The following is a 25,596-nucleotide window of genomic DNA, read 5'->3' on the forward strand; positions in this document are numbered from 1 at the left end:
TGCCACCAAAGGGAGATTTGCAGTTGTGGTACTGGTAATGATCAGGTTCCGTTGGCAAATTTCTAGACTCACATTAGGATGACAGAGAGTAGAGGTGAATGGGGACCAATTGTGAGGTGCCCAAGTCATACATTTTATCTTTTCCTCTTATGTTGAGAAGTTAGAGGTAAGATATATCTGTTATTTGAAGGATGATTATAAACAACATTCTAATTCTGTCAAGACTAGATTTAGGGTAAAAAGTACAAGTCACAATCTCCTAGTGTCTCACTTCTTCTATCTGTAAGCCAGTAATAAATCTATGGAATGTAATACAAATGGTGATGAAGTTAAGACAAGGAGGTTCTAGCTATAAGACTTTGGACAAGGCACCTCTTTAAGAATCAAGTTTTTCCTCTGTAAAGAAAGTTATTTATGTCTCTTATTCCTTGGGTGTGGAAACAGCTATGGAACTCCAAGGAGTGGATGAAGTATATAACCACCAAGGAATCTTTAAAATCTGGCAAATTATAAACACACACATTCATACATATATACATATATAATATATACATATATTATATATGTATATAATATATACATATATTATATATATGGGCTAGAATATTACAAAGATCCCTTTTGGCTGAAATAGGCTTTGACTGGAATTTTATGATTAATACTACTTTACAAAGCTAAAGGAGATAACTAGCAAGAAATATAAAAACTGGCAAAAATTTTAATGGCAAATAGTAACTATGTAAATTCATGGTTTCAACAAAAGATCTTACCATATGTTGGCTAAAATTGGTATGTTACAAACCTGCTTAAATAAAAAAGGTACACACTTTTTCGAGGAAAATAAGTATATGAAGTTAATCACAGCCCAACCAGAAGCCAAAGCATGACACTAAAATTTATCAGTAAGTTGGACCACTGTAAGAACAATGTTAGGAGGTAGTTTTCCTTGATTTAAAAAATGTCAAATTAAGAGCAGCATGCCCTGGTATTCTCATTTTTAGGCAAGAGCTTGCCCTTCATTTAAAGAGTGGAGTGTTTTGTTTTTGATTTTCTTCTTGTCTGAGCCCCCTGACATCATGATCTTAAGCACTCAGTTTCCATAAATCCTACAGTGTCATGGAAGACTTATGATTTGATTCTGTATGGAATGTGCCATCCTTTTTGAAGTTCTACATCTAGTTTTGTTTACTACTGAACCACTGAAACATTATGAAGCGTTAAACAGCCTATTATCAGAGCCTGTTCCCTATCAGGAATACTCTTTGTCACTGGCTTCCGTCACACCTTGTATCTGATTAACACACTATAGGATAACATAGAGCTACACAGATCTGCTTTGTGTTCTAATGCTACTGATGTAAAACAGATTTTTCCTTTCTTCTTTAATGCAGCTGCCCTCTAATTGGGTCTGTAATATGGCTTATTTAATGCAATTTTTCATACTGAATTAAAGAAGTCTAGAATAACCTCATTGCTCATTTAAGGTTGTTATTAGCAGGAGCAAAATGATAGACTGTTGTCAGTTTCTTAAAGGAATACTTTCTATACAATAAAATTATGAAATTTAATACATGCTTTATTTATTTCCCACAAGGAGAGTCACAAATGTTATTTTTTAGGTCTCTGCTTGCGGCAATCCCAAACCAGACCAGGAAGTATAAGTATCTCCTGGAATATAAAGTGAGTAGGGCTACTCTGTTCAATGTCATCACAACATCATATCAATTCAGACTACTAAGCAAAAGACAACAATTACATAGGTTTAAGCAAAAAAATGATGATTTCTGCCCTTAATTATAATCTTTGGTTCTTTTAAAATCCACTTTAAACTGTTGCTCTCTGGAAAGCAGCAATCATTGAAATAATAAAAACAATTAAACAGTGAAGGGTAATGAAATAATGAATCAATGAAAGAAAATAAATAGAGAAGGGATCTGGATCCGCACATGTATGTATATGGGGGAGGGCAGGGAAGAAAGTTATTTACGTCTCTTATTCCTTGGGTGTGGAAACAGCTACAGAACTCCAAGGAGTGGATGAAGTATATAACCACTAAGGAATCTTTAAAATCTGGCGATGCAGAAACACACATTCATATACACACACACATATATATACAGATGTTATATATATATATGTGTGTGTGTGTGTGTGTTTATGTGTGTATATATGTGTATATACAGATATATGAAACCAGCTAATAAGTATATGTACATAGAAAATCTATTACACTTAGAAAAAGATCTTAAAGTTCTGCCCAATAGGTTCATGTGTGAATGAATTCTAATAAAGGGTTCATGCAAGAGATACTCTAACTTGTCTTGTAAAGCTTTGCCATTTGTTCAGAGAGAACTGAAAGTCCCAGACGCTATGTATAAATGACACAGACTTGTCTCAATTTAATAAATTGAACCAAAATTGATTTATACTACAGATAACCAGGTACCGTGTATTAAATTGATTTTTTACTGGCATGTGTGAAATATATTTTGTATGTGGTTGGTCTGTTTTGGAATGAAGGCAGTTATTTGATACAGGATCATGACATTAATTTCAGAATATTAGAGCAAGAGTGGATGGCCCTCCAAAAGCTTTTTCACAGATGAAGAGGGTACTATCTATTCATCACTTCTCAATAAAGTTCTGTGAAGAAATCAAGTTTTCTTCAGCTTATTATAATTATTAGCCTCACTCATCAATCACCATGTATATCCATTGGGAAAGGCATACTTTATTTTTCTGAGTTACAAAGACCTCATGGTCTTATTACCAAATCCTCACTTATACAACTGGACCCTTAGCTGGCCAGTGGGGCTCTGTTTGTTAACTTCTATATACGGCATCATACTGAGCTAAGATCTTGGTCATGGCCTCTCTCCCTAAAGCACTCTTGGACATCTAGTTATTAGTGAGTCCTCAGCAGCCCTGCTTTTGAAAGCCTGGCACGCATCTTTGAAATTCAAGGTTCTGAAGGTCTCTCTCATTATGTAAGGGTTAAGGAATCATCTGACAAGTTAGAGAATTTAAAGGAATCTCAAATCCATAACCAAACTAGAAGGGAGTCACTCGGCACCTCCTGGTGAATTCCTAAGAGTGAAGGTTGGGTGTGGAGGGAAGGGAAGGACTACGAGGGAGAGAAATATCAAATTTCAACAAATAATTAGGTTAGATGATGTCCCTCCTCACTCCCATTTCTCCACAGTTCTGAAGGGCTTGGAAGGGAGGTAGCGGTGTCCAACTGACCAGCTATTTCCACGGGAAGCTAATTGATCGGGTTTGTTTTGGTTTCTAGGGAGTCTCAGACAGCTAGGTGACGACTCGGTGACGAGGCTAATCATGTAATCTACCACGGTACATACTGTACTAAACACATCTGTTTCAATTCATCAATTGCAGACTTGAGTCAAACTACATTAAACAAATCATCACTAGTGTGAAGGCTCGCAAAGCATCTAGTTCTTCTCAATATTATTACAATCGTATTACATCTGTTGGGTAAAAATTGAGTTTATCTCTTTAAAAATAAAGCTCAAAAACCTTTTCTCCAAATGCACAGTTTTGGACTTTTGAATTTACACAAACTAGTTACGGTGAAAAAGTTGAAAACAGAATCATTTTTAAAAAATTACTTATTTTTATGGACATTTATCATCTCTTCTTCCCACTGTTCCCCAAAGTGACCCATTTAAAAAGAAACATCTCTCAAGAAACATGGAACCCAGCAAAACAAACTCTCACCTTCGTCATGACCAAAAATGCATGACTCACTCTGGATTTTATATCCACCTTCCCTCTGTCAGGAGATAGGTGGCGTGATTCATCTTTAGTCCTGGGCACTTGCGGTTTATGATAATTATATAAATAAGAGTCCTAAAGTCTTTCAAAGTTGTTTTTCTCTGTAATGTTGATATACGTAAACTGTTCAACTTTTGCTTACTTCACTCTGCAACATCATTTCATAGAAGTTTTCCCAGTTTCTTCTGAAACCATTCATCGTTTCTTATGGTACATTATACCATATATACCACCATTTAGGACACAAAGAATTGTAGATATGTGTAGGGTGGGGGAGTCATCAGGGTTGTACAACCATGCCTATTTGCCCTTCCCCCAGGCCCCTTGCCCCCTCCCCCACTGACTCATTGCCCAGTTGGGTTTCCTTGTACAATTAGCGTAAACATCCCTTCTCTACTATGGGAAGTAGTAACAAAGGATCTGTAGTTCTCTTTATCATTTTTGTCAGTTCTGAGTCCCTAGCCAAAGATAGTGTTCTGGCAAAAACACCCCAGTTAGCTCTACTTCTATCTTCTGGGATGTACCTCCTCAATTGCTTCCTCCCAATTACACCCATGCTGTTTATAAAGACAAAATAAATATCTAAAATATCTATCAGACTTTTCCCATGATCAGAAGGAAAGATTTCAGGCTTCCATGAGAGAATCCAAGGAAAAAAGGAGATATTACACTGTAGTTGGGAAATTTTAGCAATACTGCATTTGTCCTGATACTCTCCTCAAGTCTGATTATCTCAAGTAGCCTTACTCCCAGGGTCATGGTCCTCAAACCAATACTCATTCTAATACAAGTTAAGGTTGGAGTAGAGATTTAGAAATGGTTTACATTTTAAAGTCTTCTATTGATTATCTCCAATTTATCCTGTACATATCTTGTCTGTATATAGTTGTTGGCATGTTGTGTCCTCTATTAGACTGTGAGCTGTTTTTTTGCCTTTCTTTATATCTCCAGCTATTAGCATAATTCTTGACATAGTGAGTACTTAATACACACTTCTTGATTAACTCTGGTGGTCTAGTTGCCTCTGCCTATGATCCAGCTATCGCACTCCCCATAACCCCTTGCAGATTCCCCTTCTTCAGTTCCCTATATGTTCTACTTGAAGGTAGGAGCAGGGTTCCCCTTTAAGTCTTTTTCCTAGACACAATGAACTGATTTTTAAAGGTCACTCTGAGGCAAGACCTCACTTTTACTCTGTCATGATGCTTTTTTGATTCATTCAAAGAATTAATTTGCACCACATAAAGGTATCTTTTGGCCTGGCCCCATCTTTTATAGTTACATTAACACCTTGTAGTCAAGCCCCTTTATGATCAGATTGTGTGTGTTCCAGGACCACCCTCTTAAATATGGAAAGTCCTCAAGGGATAATTTCATTTAATGCTCTGATTCTATGCAAGACTACATCTAAATTATTCAAACACTATGACTATTTATAATATCTAACTTTAATTCAGAATTAGAGATTGTTACCTCAATTTTACCTCTTCTAGTACTTGCTATACTTAATCGTACTGCAGGTGATATGTTTTGGCTAGCACCTTCTGTGTATGAATGTACAGTAAAGCTAGCACATCAGCACCCGTAGTTATGTACCTGGTCCCATGCCTTAAGTTCTAGTACTAACCCTGGAACAAGAGTTATCTCTAAGCCCCAAACAGAACTGAGATATAGCTGTGGCTATGCCTTCTTGATGATGATACTCCATAAAAGTACTTCATGAAAAAATATCTAATTTAAAAATGGGGTAAAAAAACTCAGATAAATGTTTGGGGAATTACTACTCTGCACATGCTTTGTTTCTTCCTCCTATGCCTAACATAAGCTAGAGGACAACTTCGGTATAGGGTTAGGTCGGGGGTTAGATTGGATGTGGCTCAAATAGTAATATGGCAACAAGAAGGCAAAAAAAGCATTCCAAAGAAGGAAAAGGGCTATTTCCTGTAGCCAGGGCTACCAATATGCATGGAACATTTTCCATACTTGCAGAAAGTTTTCTGTGAGGAACTGGGCCAATGTTCTAATTCAGATAAATTGGTTCCCATGCATGGTTCCCAATGTGTGGTTTATCCATTTCTGGTTAATTAGTAGTCAACTGAGTTTTCAGTATTCTCTTATTTAATTCAATATAGTTTTTCTATGTCCTCTTGTCAGAGTAAGCATGCCACAGGCTCTAATCTAATGATAATATGCCATATTCAATTCAATAAGAACTTATTAGGGACTTACATGCAAGGTATTATCTGTGGTACCAGGAATACAAGGACAAAATAAGCCATACACTTCTTGCTCTCAGAAAATCATAATTTATCTCACAGGAGAGACAAAATATACACATAAATAATAAGATACATGACAAATTAGCAAAATACATAACCTACAATTGTTCTCAAACAGTGCATATAAGCCCAATTTTCATCAATCAGACTATTTGCTCTATAGACACTAACCCATTGGCCTGAATAGTTTTAGTCAATCAATTAATCACACACAAGTAGTGGAGTGACTGGAGGCTACAGAGAGAATGAAGAATAGGGTAGGAGCTGGAAGAGAGAGATGGAAGATCAAGGGTATCGCCATCCCTGCTTGTAGCTGGGTGAAGCGAAGGAGATCATGGAAGTTGTTGACTGAGGTACCAGGAAGTTAGGATGTTGAAGGGGACACATACACATACACACATACGTGTGTGTGTGTGTGTGTGTGTATGTCATCGATATGTATGTATGAGGCAGGGTGGGCGAAAAACACTATGAGATTGAACTTATTGAGGAAGGAGGGAAAGTGTTCTGTGGTTGAATAGTCATCTCTGATGCAATAAAGTCCAAGGGGCTCTTTATCACCTCTAGGATCAAATAAAAAAATCCTCTATTTCACCTTCAAAGCGCTTTATTCTTGCCCCTCCTCCTTTCCAGTATTCTCATTCCTCTCCCCACCCCCACTTCCTCACACTCTTTGATCCAGTGACATTGACCTCCTGGCTGGTCTTTGCACAAGACACTCCATCTCCCAACTCCAGGCATTTTTCCTGGCTATCCTCCATGCATGGCATGCTGTCTTCTCTCCTCATCTTTGCCTCCTAGCTCCCAGGGCTTCCTTCAAATCTCAAGTTAATCCTTCCTTCTACAGGAAATCTTTGATCCCTCTTAATTCTCCTTCTGTTGCTTATTTCCATTGCTTCCTCTATATAGTTTATTTGTACATAGTCATTTGCATGCTGTCTCCTCCATTAAAATGTGAGCTCCTTGTGAGCAGGAACTGTCTTTTACCATTTTTCGTATCCCCTGTACTTAGCAAAGCACCTGGCACATAAGTGCTTAATAAATGTTTAATGGTGGAATAGATTAGGTACATAATATAGAGAAGCAAAAGAAAACAACAACTAATGTTGGATAAATCCAAAGACCTTAGCTACTAGGGTAAAGTGTCACTATGGAACAAAAAGTATTGAGAAAACTGGAAAGCAGTTTGGCAGAAATAAGGTATAGACCAACATGTCATATTAACTCCAAATAGAAATATGACTTAGACATAAAGGTGACTTGATAAACAAATTAAAGGAGTAAGGAAGAAAGTACCTTTCAGATCTATGGAGAAAGGAAGAGTTCATGACCAAGCAAGCAACAGAGAGAATCACAGAAGACAAAAAAGACAAATTTGGTTGTATCAAATTAAAAAGAGTTTGTACAAACAAAACAAATGGAGTTAAAATTAGAAGAGAAATAGGTAACTGGGAAAAAATCTTTGTAGTAAATTTCTCTGATAAAATCTCATGACCAGGATATTTGAATGTCTTCATCCGTAAAATGCAGATTATAATAACGCTTACCTATCAGGGTTGTTGTGAGGATCAGGTGAGATAACATATATAAAGTGATCTGCAAACTTCAAAGTGCTTAAATATTTTTTGTTGTTCAGTGGTTTTTTCAGTCGTGCCTGACTCTTCATGACCCCTTTTGGGGTTTTCTTGGCAAAGGTACTGGAGCAGTTTGCCATTTCCTTCTCCAGCTCATTTTACAGATGAGGAAACTGAGGCAAACAGGGTGAAGGGACCTGCCCAGGGTCACACAACCAGTCAGTGTCTGATTCTGGATTTGAGCTCAGGTCTTTCTGACTCCAGGCCCAGCGCTCTATTGACTGTACCACCCAGTTGCCCTATAAACTTAAATATACATGCTAGCTATAATTGTGGAGGCAGCTAGATGGCACAATGGCAAGAGTGAGGGAGACCCATCCTTAGATACTCATGCTGTATGGCCTTGGGGAAGTCACTTAACCTCTGTCTGCCTCAGCTGCTTCACCGGTAAAATGGAGATGATAACAGGGCTCCCCTCAGAGGGCTGTTGTGAAGATAAAATAATATTTGGACAGCATTTTGCAAATCTTAAAGTGCTATATGAATATGTGCTGTTATTACTAAAGGAAGAAATCTAAGCTATCAACGTTCACATGAAAATATGTCAAATCTTTAGAGAAATGCAAATTAAAGTAATACTGAGTTTCTACCTCACACTTCTCGGTATCCACAAATGCTGGAGGGGCTTGGGAAAACAAGCACACTAGAAAGAGCAAACTGGAACTAGCCTAAACAAAGTTATTAAACTGTGCATGTCCCTTGACCCAGCTAGATCACTATTAGGCCTATATCCTGAAGTGATCAGAGAAAGAGGAGAAGAACCCGTATGTACAAAAATATTTATAATAGCTCTTTTTGTAGTAGGCAAAAATTGAAAACTAAGGTGGGGTGGTATCCACTTTTTAGAGAATGAATAAATTGTGGTACATGAACATAAAGAAATATTTTTGTGCCACAAAAAATGATGAAATGGACAATTTCATGGGAAAAATCTATGAACTGATGCAGAATAAAGTGAACAGAACTAGCAGACAGTTTATTCAATGGCAACATCATAGGGAAAAACAATTTTTTTTCTTTTTCTTTTAAATTTATTTAATATATTTAGTTTTCAGCATTGAATTTCACAAGAGTTTGAATTACAAATTTTCTCCCCATTTCTACCTTCCCGCCCACTCCAAGTTGGCATATATTCTGGTTGCCCCGTTCCCCAGTCAGCCCTCCCTTCTGTCACCCCACTCCCCTCAAATCCCCTTTTCCCTTCCTTTCTTGTAGGGCAAGATAAATTTCTATGCCCCATTGCCTGTGTATCTTATTTCCTAGTTGCATGCAAAAACTTTTTTTTGTTTGTTTTTGAACATCTGTTTTTAAAACTTTGAGTTCCAAATTCTCTCCCTTCTTCCCTCCCCACCCATCCTCCCTAAGAAGGCAAGCAATTCAGCATAGGCCACATGCATATCATTATATAAAACCCTTCCACAATACCCATGTTGTGAAAAACTAACTATTGCTCCTTCCTAAGCTATCCCCCTTTATTGAATTTTCTCCCTTGACTCTGTCCCTTGAGAAAAACAATTTTGAAAGACTTTAGAACTCTGATCAGTGCAATGATTAACTATGAGTTCAGAAGAAAAGATGGCACTTTTGCCAGTGAAGAGACAAACTTAAAATCCAGAAGAGAGGAATTTTTGTCCATTTGCAACGTTGGATTTGTTTTGTTAGACTGTGTATATTTGTTATCAGGTTTTGTTGTTGTTGTTGTTATTTTCAATTAGAGATGGGGCCATGGAAGGAAAAGACAATAATAAAGGCTTCTAAAACAATATATATCAATAAATAATTTTAAAAGAAATCATTGATACTAAATAAGAACAACTTCTAAAGTAATATAATGGTTGCTCTCACTGAGAAAAAAACTGATTCATAGTCTATGTAACAGATTCCCTTCCAATAAAAATCCAAATCCACCTCCAATGAATTGAAGATTGGTTGACGGTTTTCAGTATCCTTTGTAACTAAACTATATGAACTATGTAGCTGATTATCCATATAATACAGAAAAAAATAAAAAAGCAATTAAACAAATTCATCAAGGATACCCTAAAATACTTAATGCTTATAAATGTTTCAATTAAAGAAACCTGCATTTGATCATAAACTAGATTGAGAATAAAGTCCCTCACATATGAAACATGAACTTAAGCAGAATATTTCTAGAACCCTAATGAATTACAAACTTATGTTTGCTCTGAACATACTGAGTGAGCTAAAAATGGCTTTGGTCTCCAAGTAAAACATTTTAACTTAATAAAAGTAACATTTAAAAAGAAACAAAGACAATGCAAAAAGTATATCACACTGTATTTAAGAACGTGACAACAAAAGAGCACCCTCTATGAGTGGAAGGCATAACTACAGCACTTACCGCTATGATGTCTAATGTGTTATCACAGACTTTGCGGATCTCATTATTCTTGTCATGCATTAGGTCTATAAGATAAGCTGGAGCCTCTGAATAAAAACGGTTAAAGATATAAAGTGCATTTAAAATTGATTTAGAATGTTCAGACACATTTCAGATACATTTTGAAAAATTTCATTTATCTAAACATAAATGCCATAATTGAGAGTAAATTGGAAATTATTCAACAAAAATAACAAAGCATAAATAGAATAATCTATCATTTCATGTGCTGAAAATTACGGCAATATACGTAAAATATACTTGTGAAAAGAATCCTTTCTTTTTCTGAAAGATAACATTATGGGAAATTATAATACAAATCAGAGGGTTTTTTTTTTCTGAATTGTTTTGTTGTAGAGCTTTCCTATACACATACACATTTAAAATAACTAACCACTACAACACATCTCATGGATGTCAAATGTTGTGACTGCATTTGTAACAGTATAAGTGATGATCTGATCTATAGTCACATGCTATAAACAAACGCATCCCTGGCCAAGAGTCTACCATCTCTGTATTTTAAGCTGTGGTACAGAAACTGAAATCCCATTCTTCGACGCTAGTTTCTAAATCAAGCGTTCACCTCTCAAATCAAATTTTGTCTTCTGGACCTCTTGCTTTCCACAGGCAGCACTAAAGAAAACACAACAGATGCCCCAAAGGTCTTCCATTTCTTTGATAATTTTCAGCAGTGTTTTCTGGATTCCTTCTAGCAATACCATCTATATCCATGTGAATCACCAGAAGTGGTTAGTAGTTCTTGAGAGATTTTTTGTTATGTCTCAGATGCAAAGAATCACAGTGTGGTCAAGCTGGAAGGGACACCATGGCTATCTGGCCCAACCCATACCCCTAGATAGCACACCTAACTAGTGATTACCTGGGTTCTTTGTGAAGACCTCCAATGAGGCGACCCATTCCTCTTCTGAACAGCTCTACGTGGCAGCAAGTTTATTCTGACCTCAAGCCTAAACTGGCCTTTTTGCAACTTCTACTTATTGTTCCTGGTTCTTGGTTGGTTTGAGGCCAAAAAAAAAAAACCAAACAAATCTAAGTTTTGCTTCACAAGGCAGCCCTTCAAATATCTGAAGACAGTTATCACCATCTCAATGCTCAATCTTCTCTAGACTAAACAACCCCAATTCCTTCAACTGATCCTCTCATGTCGAAGGCTTAAGGCCCTTCACCACCAGCTGTCTTCCTTTTCCTTTTTATTAATGTTCTCCTTAAACTTTGGCACCCAGACCTGAGACAGTACGCTCTAGATATGGTCCAATGAGGGCTGTATACAGTGGAATTACCTCTCTCAGTCTCTGGGAAGGTGTGCCTCTCTTAATGCAGTCCAGAATGGTATTTGTTATTTTGGTTGTCACACCACACTGCTGACTTGTATTCAGCTAAAACCCTCAGATCTTTTTCAGATTTGTTGTCTAACCATACCTCCTCCATTTTATACTTATGAAGACATGTTCCTTTGTATTCAAGTGTAAGACTGTACTTACCCATATTGAATTTCATTTTATTAGATTTAGCCCAATGAGCTTTCATCTAATTTTGGTTCTCCCTCCTACCTTTTTGCCATCTGAAAATTTGATGAGCATCCCATTTATGCCTTTATCCAAGTCACTGATAAAAATGTTAAACTGTGCAGATCCCTGGGATGCTCCACTGGAAACTCCCTCCTATGTTGAGACTGAACCACTACCAACTATTGAGACTGGCTATTCAAACAAGTCTGAATCCATCTAACTAATTTATCAAGTCCACATCTCTCCATCTTCTCTATGAGAATGGTTATCAGGTATTTTATGAAATGTTTTATTAAAATCTAGATAAACTTTAATGCACTTTCCACATCTACTACTTTTGTAATTCTGTCAAAAAAAGGGAAGTCTAACATGAGCTATTCTTGACAAAGTCATGCTTATTCTTTCTAAAAGTTCATTTCCTTTAGTCATCCAATGCTAGAATTTTCTCAGGTGCATACTATATACTGTGTGTACACACACACACACACACACACACACACACACACACACAAATAAACACATACACACATATTCCTACCCACTCCCCCCTCCCCCAATCAGGCATATCATTGCAGATTATTTTATTTCCTCTCCAATCTTGTGGTGCTTCTTCTTACTTTACCTAAGATTCTTCAAATAATACTCTGAGAGTTCTCTCAGTACCTAAGGTTATATAGCTCATCTGGTCTGACTTGGATTTATCAGGAACAACTAGGTACTATTTACTATTCTCCTTTTTTGGGTATCAACTTTGTTATTCTATTCTTCTATCATTTTTAGTTAAACTAGTATATTCTATATATTTATTCTATTATTTATTTCCCTTGGCAGAAAACATAGAAGAGCAGCTCTGCCTTCTCTCTGTTGATAGTCATCATTTTCCCACATGCCCCTAGTAAAGGTTCCATTCCTTTGAACATCCTTATGCTATTTTTGTAGGGCCTTCATCCTTGTATTCACCCCCGATAACCTGGTCTTATTTCCATCTTCGATATATGTAATTTTAAAGTCCAAGTTGGTTGATGAAATTTTTTCTGGGCATCCAGATAATGTTCTTTCTTGTTTTCCCTTTCTCCCCACTCAACTCCTCAAGCACTCACCCCCACGTCACATTGGTCATGCAGGAGGAGTTAGACTACTCCAGGCTTTCCATGATCATTACCAGGTGTTCCCTCTGCCTCCTTTATTCTTTATTCTCCTTTATTCACCTTTTCTCTTTTGAAGTCTACTCAATTAAATTTTTCTACCCAATCAAAATTATGTTGGTTATAGGATACTAAACACCAGGTAATTCTCCCTCTTTTTTTCAAGGAATTCAGCACCAGGCTCATGATTCTCCTCTCCTCCCCAACTCCTGCCGTTATACTATTAGATGCTCCCTCAAAGTCCCCAACCTCCCATTTCCTCAACTTCCTTGAGTCTCATGACCTATGCCTTCATTTCACCTTAGCCACACTTGATTTTGCCATTACCCACAAACATCCTACTCTCTGACATAAAGTGTCATCCTACCTTTCTCTGTCTTTCAATCTTCCCCATCACTGACACATCTATGGCCCCATACTCCTTGGTACTTTCTCAGGCCATTACTTCAGCTCTGACTTTATTTTCCTCTCCAAGTAATTAGCTATCTTAACTCTATACTGTCCTTTGCTCTTAAATCCCTTGGTGCCCTGTTCTACTGCTGCTCTTCTCTCAGCTGGGTGTTACTCACACCATCCATTTCCACAGATTCCATTCATGAGCTACTGAATGACGTTCGAGGATGAGTTACAAATTCATGTTATGCCATTGCAACTGGGCTCTCACTGAAGCAAGTCCTTTTGTTCCTCCCCAAATGATTCCCTATCTTACTCTCCAAATAAATTATTACAAACTTTTCTTATCTCTCCTAGACTTTCATACCTTTTATTCCTCCTTTTTCAACTTAAGACTTTAATTCTTATTTTCCTGAAAAAATTAATGCTATTTTATATTGGCTCTTCCTTCAATTCTCTTTATACAAAAGTCCTTGACATCATCTCCCATTCTTGCCTATAATTCTATAGGCATGGTGTGCGCCTGTAATCCCTGCTGCTGGGGAGGCTGAGGTTGGAGTATCTTGAGCATAAGAGTTTTGAACTGCAGTGGGCTAAGCTGATGTTTAGTCTGCACTGTCAGGCAATAATGATATGCTGCACCTTCAGGCTACCTGGGTGTGGAATAGTCAGGCCTATACCAATTAGTAGTGGGTTCAGGTTTGGGAGTGGCTGCTGTATTTCCAGTCTGGATGGAAGGAAGGGAGGAAGGGAGAGAAGGAGAAAGGGAAAAAGGGAAAAAAGGAGGGAGAGGGAGGGAAGGTCTAAACATGTTTCTTCCACTTCTCTTACTCACTCCTCTACTCTTTAGAATCTGGCTTTCTACCTTGTCACTCATTTGAAACTACTCTCTCCCAAGTTACCTAATCTCTTAATTACCAACTCTAACGGCCTTTTCCTCAGTTCTAACCCTTCAAGGCTTATCGGCTTGAAACGGCTGACCACTCTCTTCTGGGGGTACTCCTTCCTCTCTAGACTTCTGTGATGCTATTCTCCCCTGGTTTGTCTTTTACCTCTCTGATCACTCTTCAGTCATCATTTCTGGCTTCTAATCCATATGATGCCTCTAAATGTGGCTATTCTCCAAGGTTTTGTCCTGGGTCCTCTTCTCCCTTTGTCCTTTCAGTTCTTATCATAGGTTTAATTATCATCTCCATACGGATAACCCCCAGATCCATATATTCAGCTCCCCTCTCTCCCTCCTAGATCACCACTGCCTACTGGACATTTCAAACTGAATTTTCCCAGAGACAGCTTAAACTCAATATCTTTAAAACTGAACTCATTATATTTCCCCCCCAAACCCTTTCCTTCTTTCATGCTCCCCTATTTTCATCAAAGACACCACAATCTTTCAGGTTTCCAGGGTTTGCAATCTTGGCATTATTCTGGACTCCTTATTCTTTCTCATCTCACATATCCAATCAGTTGCCAAATCTTGCTGTTTGTGCCTTTATAACAGCTTGTGCGTCCCATTCCTTGTCTCCATTCGTACCACCTTTGTTCAGGTCCTTAGCATCTTTCAACTAGATTATTCTCACCACTCCAGCTGATCCTACACATGGCTGCCAAAATAATTTTCCTTAGGTGATTACCTATCCAATCACCTGTAGGGATTTTTGTCACTTCTGAAATTGCTTTTAAAAGACTATATAGCCTAGCCCCAACCTGTCTTTCTAGCCACACTCTTTGATCCAATCAGAATGGCCTTCTCTTACACATGACACCCATTTTCCATCTCTGTGTCTTTGCCCCGTCCATGCTGTAGAGCTAGGCTGCTCTCCCTTCCTTACCTCCATACATGTTAGAGTCCTTCTTTTCCATTAAGATGCTGGTCATGCAACGCCTTTTGTGTGAAGCCTTTCCAGATCTTTACAATAGTTAGTACTCTCTCTTTGCCGCCGCCAACACCTTTTTGTTTAACTACTTGAAATATACTAAATAACTTTACAATTCTGCTATATATTTTTATATGTACTTGTCTCCTTCCATTAGAATGTAAGCTTCTTGTGAATAATGGTTGTTTCATTCTTTGTTCTCATATCCCCAGTACCTAGCACAGTGACTAGACACTTAATGTTTGCTGATTGACCGATTAATTCTTTAAGTACTCTTCTCACAGGACTCTCCTCAAATTTTCTTTGTTTTCTTGGTAGGTCTTTGGATATCAAGATTCCCTTAATTTCTACTGAGTGTCTTTCTGAATTTCAGGCGGCTGGAATCAGGAAGACCTTTGTTCAAATCCTGCTTCAGACACTGGCTGTATGACACTGGACAAGCCACTTACCTTCTTTTCTAACTCGCTTTCCTCATTTGTAAATGGGGCTGATAATAGCACCTGCCTCCCAGGGTTGCTGTAAGGATCAAATGAGATAAGGTTTTCAAAATGTTTTGCAAACCTTAAGGCTCTATTACAGAGGTTATTGTTATTTTTATTATAGGCATCAGCATGATGATAATGAGGGGGGCTTCTCTGGCCAGCCCCAGGAAGGGGGCAGGCACTACTAGTAGCAATGCAAGAGAGGAGCCTAAGGTGCTCATTCCAAAAACCAGCTTCAGTGCTTTCCTGTTGTCTCTAGCATAAAACAGAAATTCCTCCTTCGGCTTTTAAAGCCCTTGACAGCCTGGCTCCAACCTAACTTTATTTTGCATGCAGCATGTTAGAGGAAGACTTTTCTGAAGAGAGTTTTAATTTTCATACAACTATGGTCAAAAAAGCCAAATCAGACTTCTGTAGGAAGTTTAAATTTTTTTGTGTAATTTAGAATAGTAATATACTATTACTGGACTGCTATATTGTGTTATCTTTTTTAGTGAACCTATGATTTATCAATGCAGAGAGCTCCTAGTGAGGAGGTGAGGATGACATCAAGGTTGAAAACCTGAGTGAGTAGAAGCCTGATTTTGCAGGCTCAATGTGCCTTATTTCCCACATGTTCAACACTGAGACTAACCTAGTCTTTGCTCCTTCCTATGCACTATATACTATATACCATCTCCCTTCTCCCTACATTTATTTGCACAGACTGTCCCCCATACTAGACTGTATGATCTGCTCATTTCTACTTCTTAGAAGGCTTAGTCTCTTTCAAAAGCCAGTTCAAGAGCCCCCTGTTATTGGAAGCCTCTCCTGATTCCTGCTCCCCACCTATACCCCCATATGCTACTACACTGACTCCCTGACTTTATATTTTGACCCCAACATAGTGATGTCATTTTGATATCTGTGCACATATGCTTTTGTCCCAATAGAATGTAAGCTCTCTGAGAGCAAAGACAGTTTTGTTTTTTTTATCTCAAGCTCCTAAGCACCCAGCAGGCACCCCATAAATATCTGATTTGAGCTTGCAGTGCTTAGGGTTTTTTTTTTCTTGAATATGAGCTATTATCTCACCACATCTCATTGACAAGAGTGACAAAAACAGCCCCTGTGTCTGAAGTCTTCAGTTTCCCACCAAGGGCTTTTTAATCCCTGTAGATGATTTTGATATTCCTTTTAGTGTTACCAGCTACCTCTCTATGAATACTCAGAAGTCGTTATCTGGTTCTGTCACATTCTGGATACACACATTCTACTGAATAAGGTAAGCTGCTTTCTCCCCAGATCATCTGCCTCCACCTTTTATGGGAGCAGTTCAATCATGTTCCTTCCTTTCCTTTTCTGCTACAAAAGATCATGAGATTTAGAGATGAGAGTGACCTTAGAAATAATCTAACTCATCCTCATTTTACAGATGAGGAAACCATAGAACTGAGAGGGGAAGAGATTTGATCAAGTTCACACAGCAAGTAAGCAGTGGAGCCTGAATCTGAACTTGGGTCCTCTGGCAACAAATCTCCAAAGCTGTGTCCACTACACTATGCTGCTGGTCCAATACTAATGTCACATAGCACTTTCATAATATATACAAGCATATTTTAATCTATATTTGTGAATGCTTTATTAATATTCAAATTATGCATACATTTTGAAGGAATATTTTTATATAACCTGTTAGAGAAGGGCTTTTTTTTTGAAGATGATTTTAGCTTTTGTTCAACTATGGTCAAGAAGACAAACTAGACCTCTGTAGGAGGTTCAAAAATTTTTTTATATGGTTAAGAACAGTAGTATTCTATTGTTATTTTTCAGTTGTTTTTAGTCATGTCTGACTCTTCGTGACTTTATTTAGGGTTTTCTTAGCAAAGATACTGGGGAGGTTTGCCATTCCTTTTTCCAGCTTGTTTTACAGATGAGGAAAGTGAGGCAAATAGGATTAAGTGACTTGCCAGATTTGAACTTAGGAAGACAAGTCTTCCTGACTCCAGGCCTGACACTCTATCCACTGCACCATCTTACTGGATTTCTATGTTATGTTGCCTTTTTTTAGTGGACCTGTGATTTATCAATGTAGAGAAAGCTCCTGCTTGAAAAACTGAGGATGACACCAAGGTTGAAAAACCTGAATGAGAAAAAGTTCAGAACCACTTCCCTATAACTGTCCAGAGTACCACCATCCTTCCAGATACAACTCTAACACTATCTCTGAGTCCTCAGTCTTACCCATCCCATATCTCCAATCAGTCACCAAACTTCTTGTTTCTATTACAACATCACAGATTCAGAGGTGGAAAGGGCCTTTGAGCCACTGAGTCCAACACCCTCATTTTACAGATGAAAATTAGGTCCAGAAAGATGCAGCTAGTAAGGACTTCTGACTCCAAGTCCCATGCCCAATCTGCTGTTATGCTACCTCATTATCAATCAGCAAGCATTTGTGTTAAGTTTACTATGTATGAAACATAACATCTTTTGCATACATCTCCCCATCTCTATTCAAATACTATACCACCTTAGTTCAGGCTTTCATCTTCTACTACCTGGACTCTTATAATTTGTCTCCTTGACTCATTTCTTCCTAGTCCAATCCATCCTTCGCATGGCTTCCAAAGGGATGGTCCTAAAATACGGGAGCCAACATGAACTCCTCTGCTTGGCATTTTGAAGTTCTTCACAACTTGGTTCCTTTTCTACTTCAGGCTTCTTACACAATCCTTGCCTCTATTTACTCCACGTGCAGCTGTACTGGTCTCCTTACTATTCTCCACATATGATGATGCATCTCTTGTTTCTGTGCATTTGGACTAGCTGGACAAAGTGCCTGCAACATATTCCTTCTTCCATTTTGGATCTTAGAATTCCTGGATTCTTTCAAAATTCAACCTAAATGCCACCTTCTATAGGAGGTCTTTCTTGGTCCCTTGCTAGATATGAATGTCTTCTTCTCTAAGAAGCCTTTTTCTTTCATCTACTTTATATGTATCTTACATACGCCAATGTATGAATATGCTTATGTATAGATGCACACTTCCCCTCACTCCCACCCCACTTTGTCTCCTCTATTAGAATGTACACTTGAGGGCAAGCACTGTTTTCACTTTTTCTTTAATCCATAGTGTTTAGCACACCAAATGGCACATTATATCTGTTGAATAGAGCTGCCTAGGGCACTGAGAGGTTATGTACTGTGCTAGGTCAAACAGGCAGTATATATCAGAAGAGGGACTGAACCCAGGTCTTCCTGATTTTGTAATCAGCTCTCTCTCTCTCTCTGCCATACCAAACGTGAGGCTGCACTTCTAAAACAAGAAAGCCCCAAGTGCTCATTAATGAGAGCATTTACAAATATGACTTCTTCAAAACGAGAGTAACAGTTTGATATTCCAGCGTTTCAATCACTCTGAATGTCAGCTGGTCGGTCGGTCGGTCAGAATGGCAGCCAGCTGGGCACATACACACGGCATAAGTGTGGTTCATCCTTGATCAGTTTATTTCTGTGAATTTTTGGTTGGGTTACTACGTTATACTGTCACCACGCAAAAGAACACTGGCTTACAAGCTCCTAACATTCTTGGAAATGTCCTCAGCATTATCTTATGAGAAAATCAGCGTTATTATCAGTGTTTGATCACTATTTCTATCACTAGACTGAACTACTTTCGGCTATTTCAAAAAATGAAACTCATCACCAAGAACTGAAGGCTTAGAGACAACTAAAACATCCACCAGGATGTGTGATCGAGAGTCTTCCAGAGACAATTCCAAGAGTAAAGTTTCAAATACACGTTGTGTCGTGGCAACATGGATGAAATACATAGCCTCTCAAGGCTCCCACACTGAAAAAGGTCACATTTATTTAGATGATATTCTATTACATTCATTAAAGTTTCTATGCTCTTTGCCCTACTTTTCTATTGTTGCTTCTCTATTACCAAAGGAATAATAATAATGGTATTCAATATGGAATTGGAAATGTCTTCTAACTTTAAATCAAACTTTGACAACAACAGAATGTAAGCTCCTTGAGAACAGAGGCTCTTTTTCATTTGTTTTTATCCTAAGCTCCCAGCACACTGCCTTGAAATTGTAGCTGCTTAATAAATGTTTGCTGAATCTAAGTTCTCCATTAATAGTTGCATATTTGTAAAAATAAAATGTGTATCTATATTAGGAAAAAGTGGAATGCCTTCAAAATATTTTTAAACAGGAAAAGGATACGTGTTTCCTTGATGATGACATCTCTAGTAGCTTGGTGGAAAACCATCTGGTAGAAGACATATATTATCTGACACACAAACTCATCATCTTCTTGTTGAGCTGAAAAGAAGTTAAAAGGGGTTTCACTAAGTCAGAGAGCTCTATGCTTAAGTCCTTGAAAAGCAACATTTTAGCGGAAGGTTTTGAATGATAGACCATACAAGAAAAGGAGGGGAAAAAGTAATCAACTGGTTTAATAGCATTTAGTTATTTAGTAATATTTTATTTCCTTCTTATCAAGTATTTATTCCACTTGCATGACTGTGATAATTTAGGAAGGAGTACAAACTGTCATATTTTGTAAAATTTGGTTGTAGTTAAATAAAATTTTCTTTTGAAGTCCCAAGGTCAAGAATTTTTGAGGAAAGGAAATATGTTATGCCATCTGATGCTAATAATAGATTCAATAGGACATTTTATTTGAAAAGATAAAATTATCTAAGATTTGAGTGAGTCATACCTACAAGGAATTAAACAAAGTAGTGGAATTTAGAGAATACTAATATTACTTCTCTTGGATTTTCACTATCTATCTCTGGCTGTCACATGAAAAATTCCCTCTGAAGCAACCTGGACAAGTCTCTTGACAACTTCTGTGTCAATACTTCTAGTGATGGGGAACTCAGTACCTTACGTGGCAGTGCTAATTGTTATAAAGTTTTTCCTTATGTTGAAGAGAACAGTTACCTTGTGATAATTAGTGCATCAAATCTTTATTTCTAATAAATATAACAACACATTCAAAAACACCACATGTGTGTGGGGGGGCGGAGCCAAGATGGCAGCAAGAAAGCAAGGACTTGCTTAAGCTCTCCCCAAGGTCCCTCCAAACACCTGTAAAAATGGCTCTGAACAAATTCTAGAGCTGCAGAACCCATGAAATAACAGAGGGAAGCAGGGCTCCAGCCCAGGAAAGCCTGGATGGTCACTAGGAACGTTCTATTGCACGGAGCTGGGGGCAGAGCAGAGCATAGCACAGCGTGGGTCACGCCAGGACCAACCAGACTGGGAGCCAGGCAGAGCAGGTGGCAGGGCCCTGAAACATTGAGCTGTGGCAGTTACCAGACTTCTCAACCCACAAACGCCAAAGACAACAGAGAAGGTTAGTGGGAAAAATTTCTAGAATGGAATGAAAGGAATGCCTGGTCGGCCCTAGCCCTAGGGGCACAGAAGTGGTGCAGTTCTGGGGCTGCCTCCAGAGCTGCAGCTACAGTTGCTTCCGGCTCCAGGCCCACCTGCTGGGAGGAATAAAGCAGCAGATCAGAGCGGGAGTGCAGAACCTGCTTGGATCTGAGTAACGGTCTAGGTTGGTGGTTCTTGGGGGAGGAGGAGTGCTGGTGTAGCAGAGTTTGGTGTGTAGAAGTAGTTCTGAAAACAATAGCACACATCCTAAAGCTTTGGACAAAGTACTCTCTACTCTACAAGCAGTCATACCTCGATGAAAAACTCAAGGGTCAAGTAGTTGGCTGGGAACATGAATAGGCAGCGAAAATGGACTCAGATTCAGACTCAGACTTTGGAATCTTTTTTTTGGTGACAAAGAAGATCCAAACATACAGCCAGAAGAAGTCAACAGAGTCAAAGAGCCTACATCAAAAGCCTCCAAGAAAAATATGAATTGGTCTCAGGCCATGGAAGAGCTCAAAAAGGATTTGGAAAAGCAAGTAAGAAAAGTAGAGGAAAAACTGGGATGATAAGTGAGAGTGATGTAAGAAAATCATGAAAAACAAGTCAATGAGTTGCTAAAGGAGACCCAAAAATAATGAAGAAGATAAAACCTTAAAAACAGACTAACTCAAATGGCAAAAGAGCTCCAAAAAGCCAATGAGAAGAATGCCTTGAAAGGCAGAATTAGCCAAATGGAAAAGCAGGTCCAAAAGACCACTGAAGAAAATACTACCTTAAAAATGAGATTGGAGAAAGTGGAAGCTAGTGTGACTTGATGAGAAATCAAGATATTATAAAACAGTACCAAAGGAATGAAAAAGTGGAAGGCAATGTGAACCATCTCACTGGAAAAGCCACTGACCTGGAAAATAGATCCAGGAGAGATAATTTAAAAATTATTGGACTACCTGAAAGCCATGATCAAAAAAAGAGCCTAGATATCATCTTTCAAGAAATTATCAAGGAAAATTGCCCTGATATTCTAGAGCCAGAGGGTAAAATAGAAATTGAAAGAATCCACTGATCACCTCTTGAAAACGATCCCCAAAAGAAAACTCCTAGGAATATTGTCACCAAATTCCAGAATTCCCAGGTCAAGGAGAAAATACTGCAGGCAGCCAGAAAGGAACAATTTGAGTACTGTGGAAACACAATCAGAATAACACAAGATCTAGAGGCTTTTACATTAAGGGATCAAAGGGGTTGGAATACGATATTCCGGAGGTCAAAGGAGTTAGGATTAAAACCAAGAATCACCTACCCAGCAAAACTGAGTATAATGTTCCAAGGCAAAATATGGATTTTCAATAAAATAGAGGACTTTCAAGCTGTCTCAGTGAAAAGACCAGAGCTGAATAGAAAATTTGACTTTCAAACACAAGAATCAAGAGAAGCATGAAAAGGTAAACAAGAAAGAGAAATCATAAGGGACTTACTACAGTTGAACGGTTTTGTTTACATTCCTACATGGAAAGATGATGTGTGTAATTCATGAGACCTTTCTCAGTATTAGGGTAGTTGAAGGGAATATACATATACACAGACAGAGGGCACAGAATGAGTTGAATATGAAGGGATGATACCTAAAAAAATCAAATTAAGGGATGAGAGAGGAATATATTGAGAGAGGAAGAAAGAGAGAGATAGAATGGGGTAAATTATCTCACATAAAAGTGGCAAGAAAAAGCAGTTCTGCTGGAAGGAAGAGGGGGCAGGTGAAAGGGAATGAGTGAATCTTGCTCTCATCGGATTTGACTTGAGAAGGGAATAACATACACACTGAATTGGGCGTCTTACCCCACAGGAAAGAAGGAGGAAGGGGATACAAAAAGAGGGGATGATTAAAGAGTTGTTTTTGCATGCAACTGGGAAATAAGATATACAGGCAATGGGGCATAGAAATCTGTCTTGCCCTACAAGAAAGTAAGGGAAAAGGGGATGGTAGGGAGTGGAGTGACATAAGGGAGGGCTGACTGGGGAATGGGGCAATCAGAATATATGCCATCCTGGAGTGGGGGGGAGGGTAGAAATGGGGGGAAAATTTGTAATTCAGAATCTTGTGGAGATCAATGCTGAAAACTAAAAAATTATCAAATAAAAAAATCATAAAAAAATAAAATAATAAAAAAATACCACATGTGTTTTCCTTTTCCATCACATGAATTATTCAGATCATTCTCTTTCTGGAAAAGAACCTGATTCTTACTTTTCTATGATGATGCTCCTATATATACTGCTTACATACATAAAAGCAAACGCCTTTTAAAAATTAATGAGTATGCTATTAGGAAAAATGAGATTACAAAAATTGTATAATGTAAAAATAAAAGGTATTTCAAATTGCAAAAGAATATCTACTGGTTTGGTAATATTTTATTTTAGCGTATTTAAATCTAATGACATAAGGGTGGTTATAGAAGGTCTTTGTCAGCCCTACAAATTAATCAGACACTTTTCATTTTATGAAAAGAATAATTTATTGTACAAGTGCTGGGAAAAACAGATCATTTATAGAAACCTTGTTTAGAGGTGCCTGTGATGAGACTGGTTTACTTATGAGGGCTGGGTTTCTCCTGACAACTTCAGTCAAGGGGAAATCCTGGTGTGTAACACTCTCCTCTCCCGACCCAAGTATCGTTTTGCAAAAGGTGGTATTTTAGCCAAGTCTTGAAGAAAGCGTGGGATAAGACGCAGAGGTCGGCGGGGGGGATTCAAAAGACTGGGAAGAGCAAATAAAAGGCACAGAGATTGGAGACAAAGCACAACATGTGATGCCTGCATTGAAGAGTGTGTATAATGGAGTAATATGTAAGAAGACTGGAAAGGTGAGAAATTTACATTTGATCCCAGAGAAAACAGGGAACCACTGGGATTTATTAGTGACAGTAAAGTCTGCATCCTTCCATCTAACAAACCAGAGTGAATCTAAAAGCCTACCTAGGCTTTCATATTACTATAAATAAGTGGAATAAGAAGATGTTTTCTGCTATTTTTATAACCTTTGTAATGCTAGCACAGTGGTCATATTAGATAGTTAGTAGCTGATGTGACACAAAAGTATGGCTCAAACTTAAGTTATAATACTATTTGAAATATTTCAGTGTCGCAGACGGTAATAGAAAGTAAACTCTTAATTCTAAAACTACATTTGAAAACTGGAAGAAAGGGAAAAACAATGAGGAAATGATAACTGTATTTTCCAACTAATAAGAGGAAAGGATGTCCCTGGTTTTAGAATGGTCATATAAGCTTTCATTTCAGACATGGTAAACTAAAAAGAATACAAGAATGAAGTTGCTGACCCCAAAACAAAAAAGGACAATTACTGTCACGTATACTTCATCTTGAGGATGAAAAGCCTGGGCTCTCTGTCACATAGACACCAAGCTGCCATCAGAACATCTGGCAAAAGAATTCCTTTTGTGGTTCAGGGTATGATTGTTTCTGTAAGGGAGAATCAGAAATTTCCAAGACCCTCTTCGAAATGAGAGACTGGAGCTTAGAACCGGCAAACCTATGATACACTGCGCCTCTGAAGCCATAACATGTCAAAAAATAAACTTAAAGCTAAATACCAATACTTCTCCTAATATCATGTTAATTTACTCTCCTAAGGTTTCTTCCATGAGGTCTCATTTTCTTCTTTAGGTAAGGATCCAGTTACATAATTTTCATTCTTCACAATGATCACTCATTTAAAAAAAGCATTTTCTTTATGTATTTTTATATTCACTAGGTAAAGACTGGGCAATGAGGAAAATAAATTAATTCAATGCAATAATTAGAGATGTACTGTGGAAGTCATGCATTAGGCATGGAGACGTGAAGAGTAAAAATGACAGCTGCTGCCCCTCAAAGATCTGACAATATATGCTACGATACGCATTACTTCATACATACTAAATCATAATATGATAGCCAAGTACACACAAAGTACTACAGGAAAATCTGAGGAGCAAGAGGGAATGTCTAGCTATAGAGAAGAACACAGGTTTCATGGCAGAGGGAGGCTAGGAAATGGTCCTCAAAGAAAAAAAGGATTTCAACAGGCAGTAAGAAGAGGACAGTATATTCTAGGCACAGGAAGTGGTCTGTGCAAATGCAGAGAACAAGAAAGAACTAGGTCAGGGGACATACAGTGAATCTACTTGGAATGTAGACTGCACGAAGGGTCAAAAATATAAAATAAGGCTAGACAGGTAGATTGGAGTAGGAATGTGAAATGTAAAAGGCCTTAAATGCCATTTAGAAATTTACATTATATCTTATAAGCAAGTGGGATCCATGGAAGGCTTTAAAGGATACAATGGAAAGGGAAGAAACTGGAATCAGAAAGATTAGGAAGAAGAGTATTAAAATAGTCCAGGACAAGATGATGAGAACCTGAACTCACATGGCAGCAGCTGAATAAAGAGGAAGGGACAGATTCAAGAGATAATAGAGAAGTATAATTAGTAGGACTTGGTACCTAAGTGGATGTGGAAGGTGAGGGAAAGGGAAGAATAAATCATTTAGGTTTCAATCTTGGGTAAATTGGGTAAAAAGAACAGTTGGAAGCAGTAAAAGGTTTTAGTGGGGAAAGATGAGTTCAACTTTGAACACGTCAAGTTTGGCAGTGCTGGTGGGCACAC

The 25,596-nt window shown here is 38.1% G+C and overlaps 1 protein-coding gene across 2 annotated transcripts in view; it reads right to left on the reverse strand.

The window, feature by feature from the left end:
* KIFAP3 (kinesin associated protein 3) overlaps window positions 1-25,596 on the reverse strand; it is a 212,944-nt gene that overhangs the window by 53,943 nt on the left and 133,405 nt on the right. For both annotated transcript variants that reach the window (XM_036756446.1, XM_036756447.1), the window contains exons 16-17: window positions 19,760-19,858; window positions 10,074-10,159 (exon numbers count right to left, since the gene is read on the reverse strand). In XM_036756446.1, the coding sequence (XP_036612341.1) occupies window positions 10,074-10,159; window positions 19,760-19,858 (185 nt within the window). The remainder of the gene's footprint in view (window positions 1-10,073; window positions 10,160-19,759; window positions 19,859-25,596) is intronic.

Source organism: Trichosurus vulpecula, chromosome 4 (assembly GCF_011100635.1).
Source record: "Trichosurus vulpecula isolate mTriVul1 chromosome 4, mTriVul1.pri, whole genome shotgun sequence".
NCBI classification, from domain to species: domain Eukaryota; kingdom Metazoa; phylum Chordata; class Mammalia; order Diprotodontia; family Phalangeridae; genus Trichosurus; species Trichosurus vulpecula.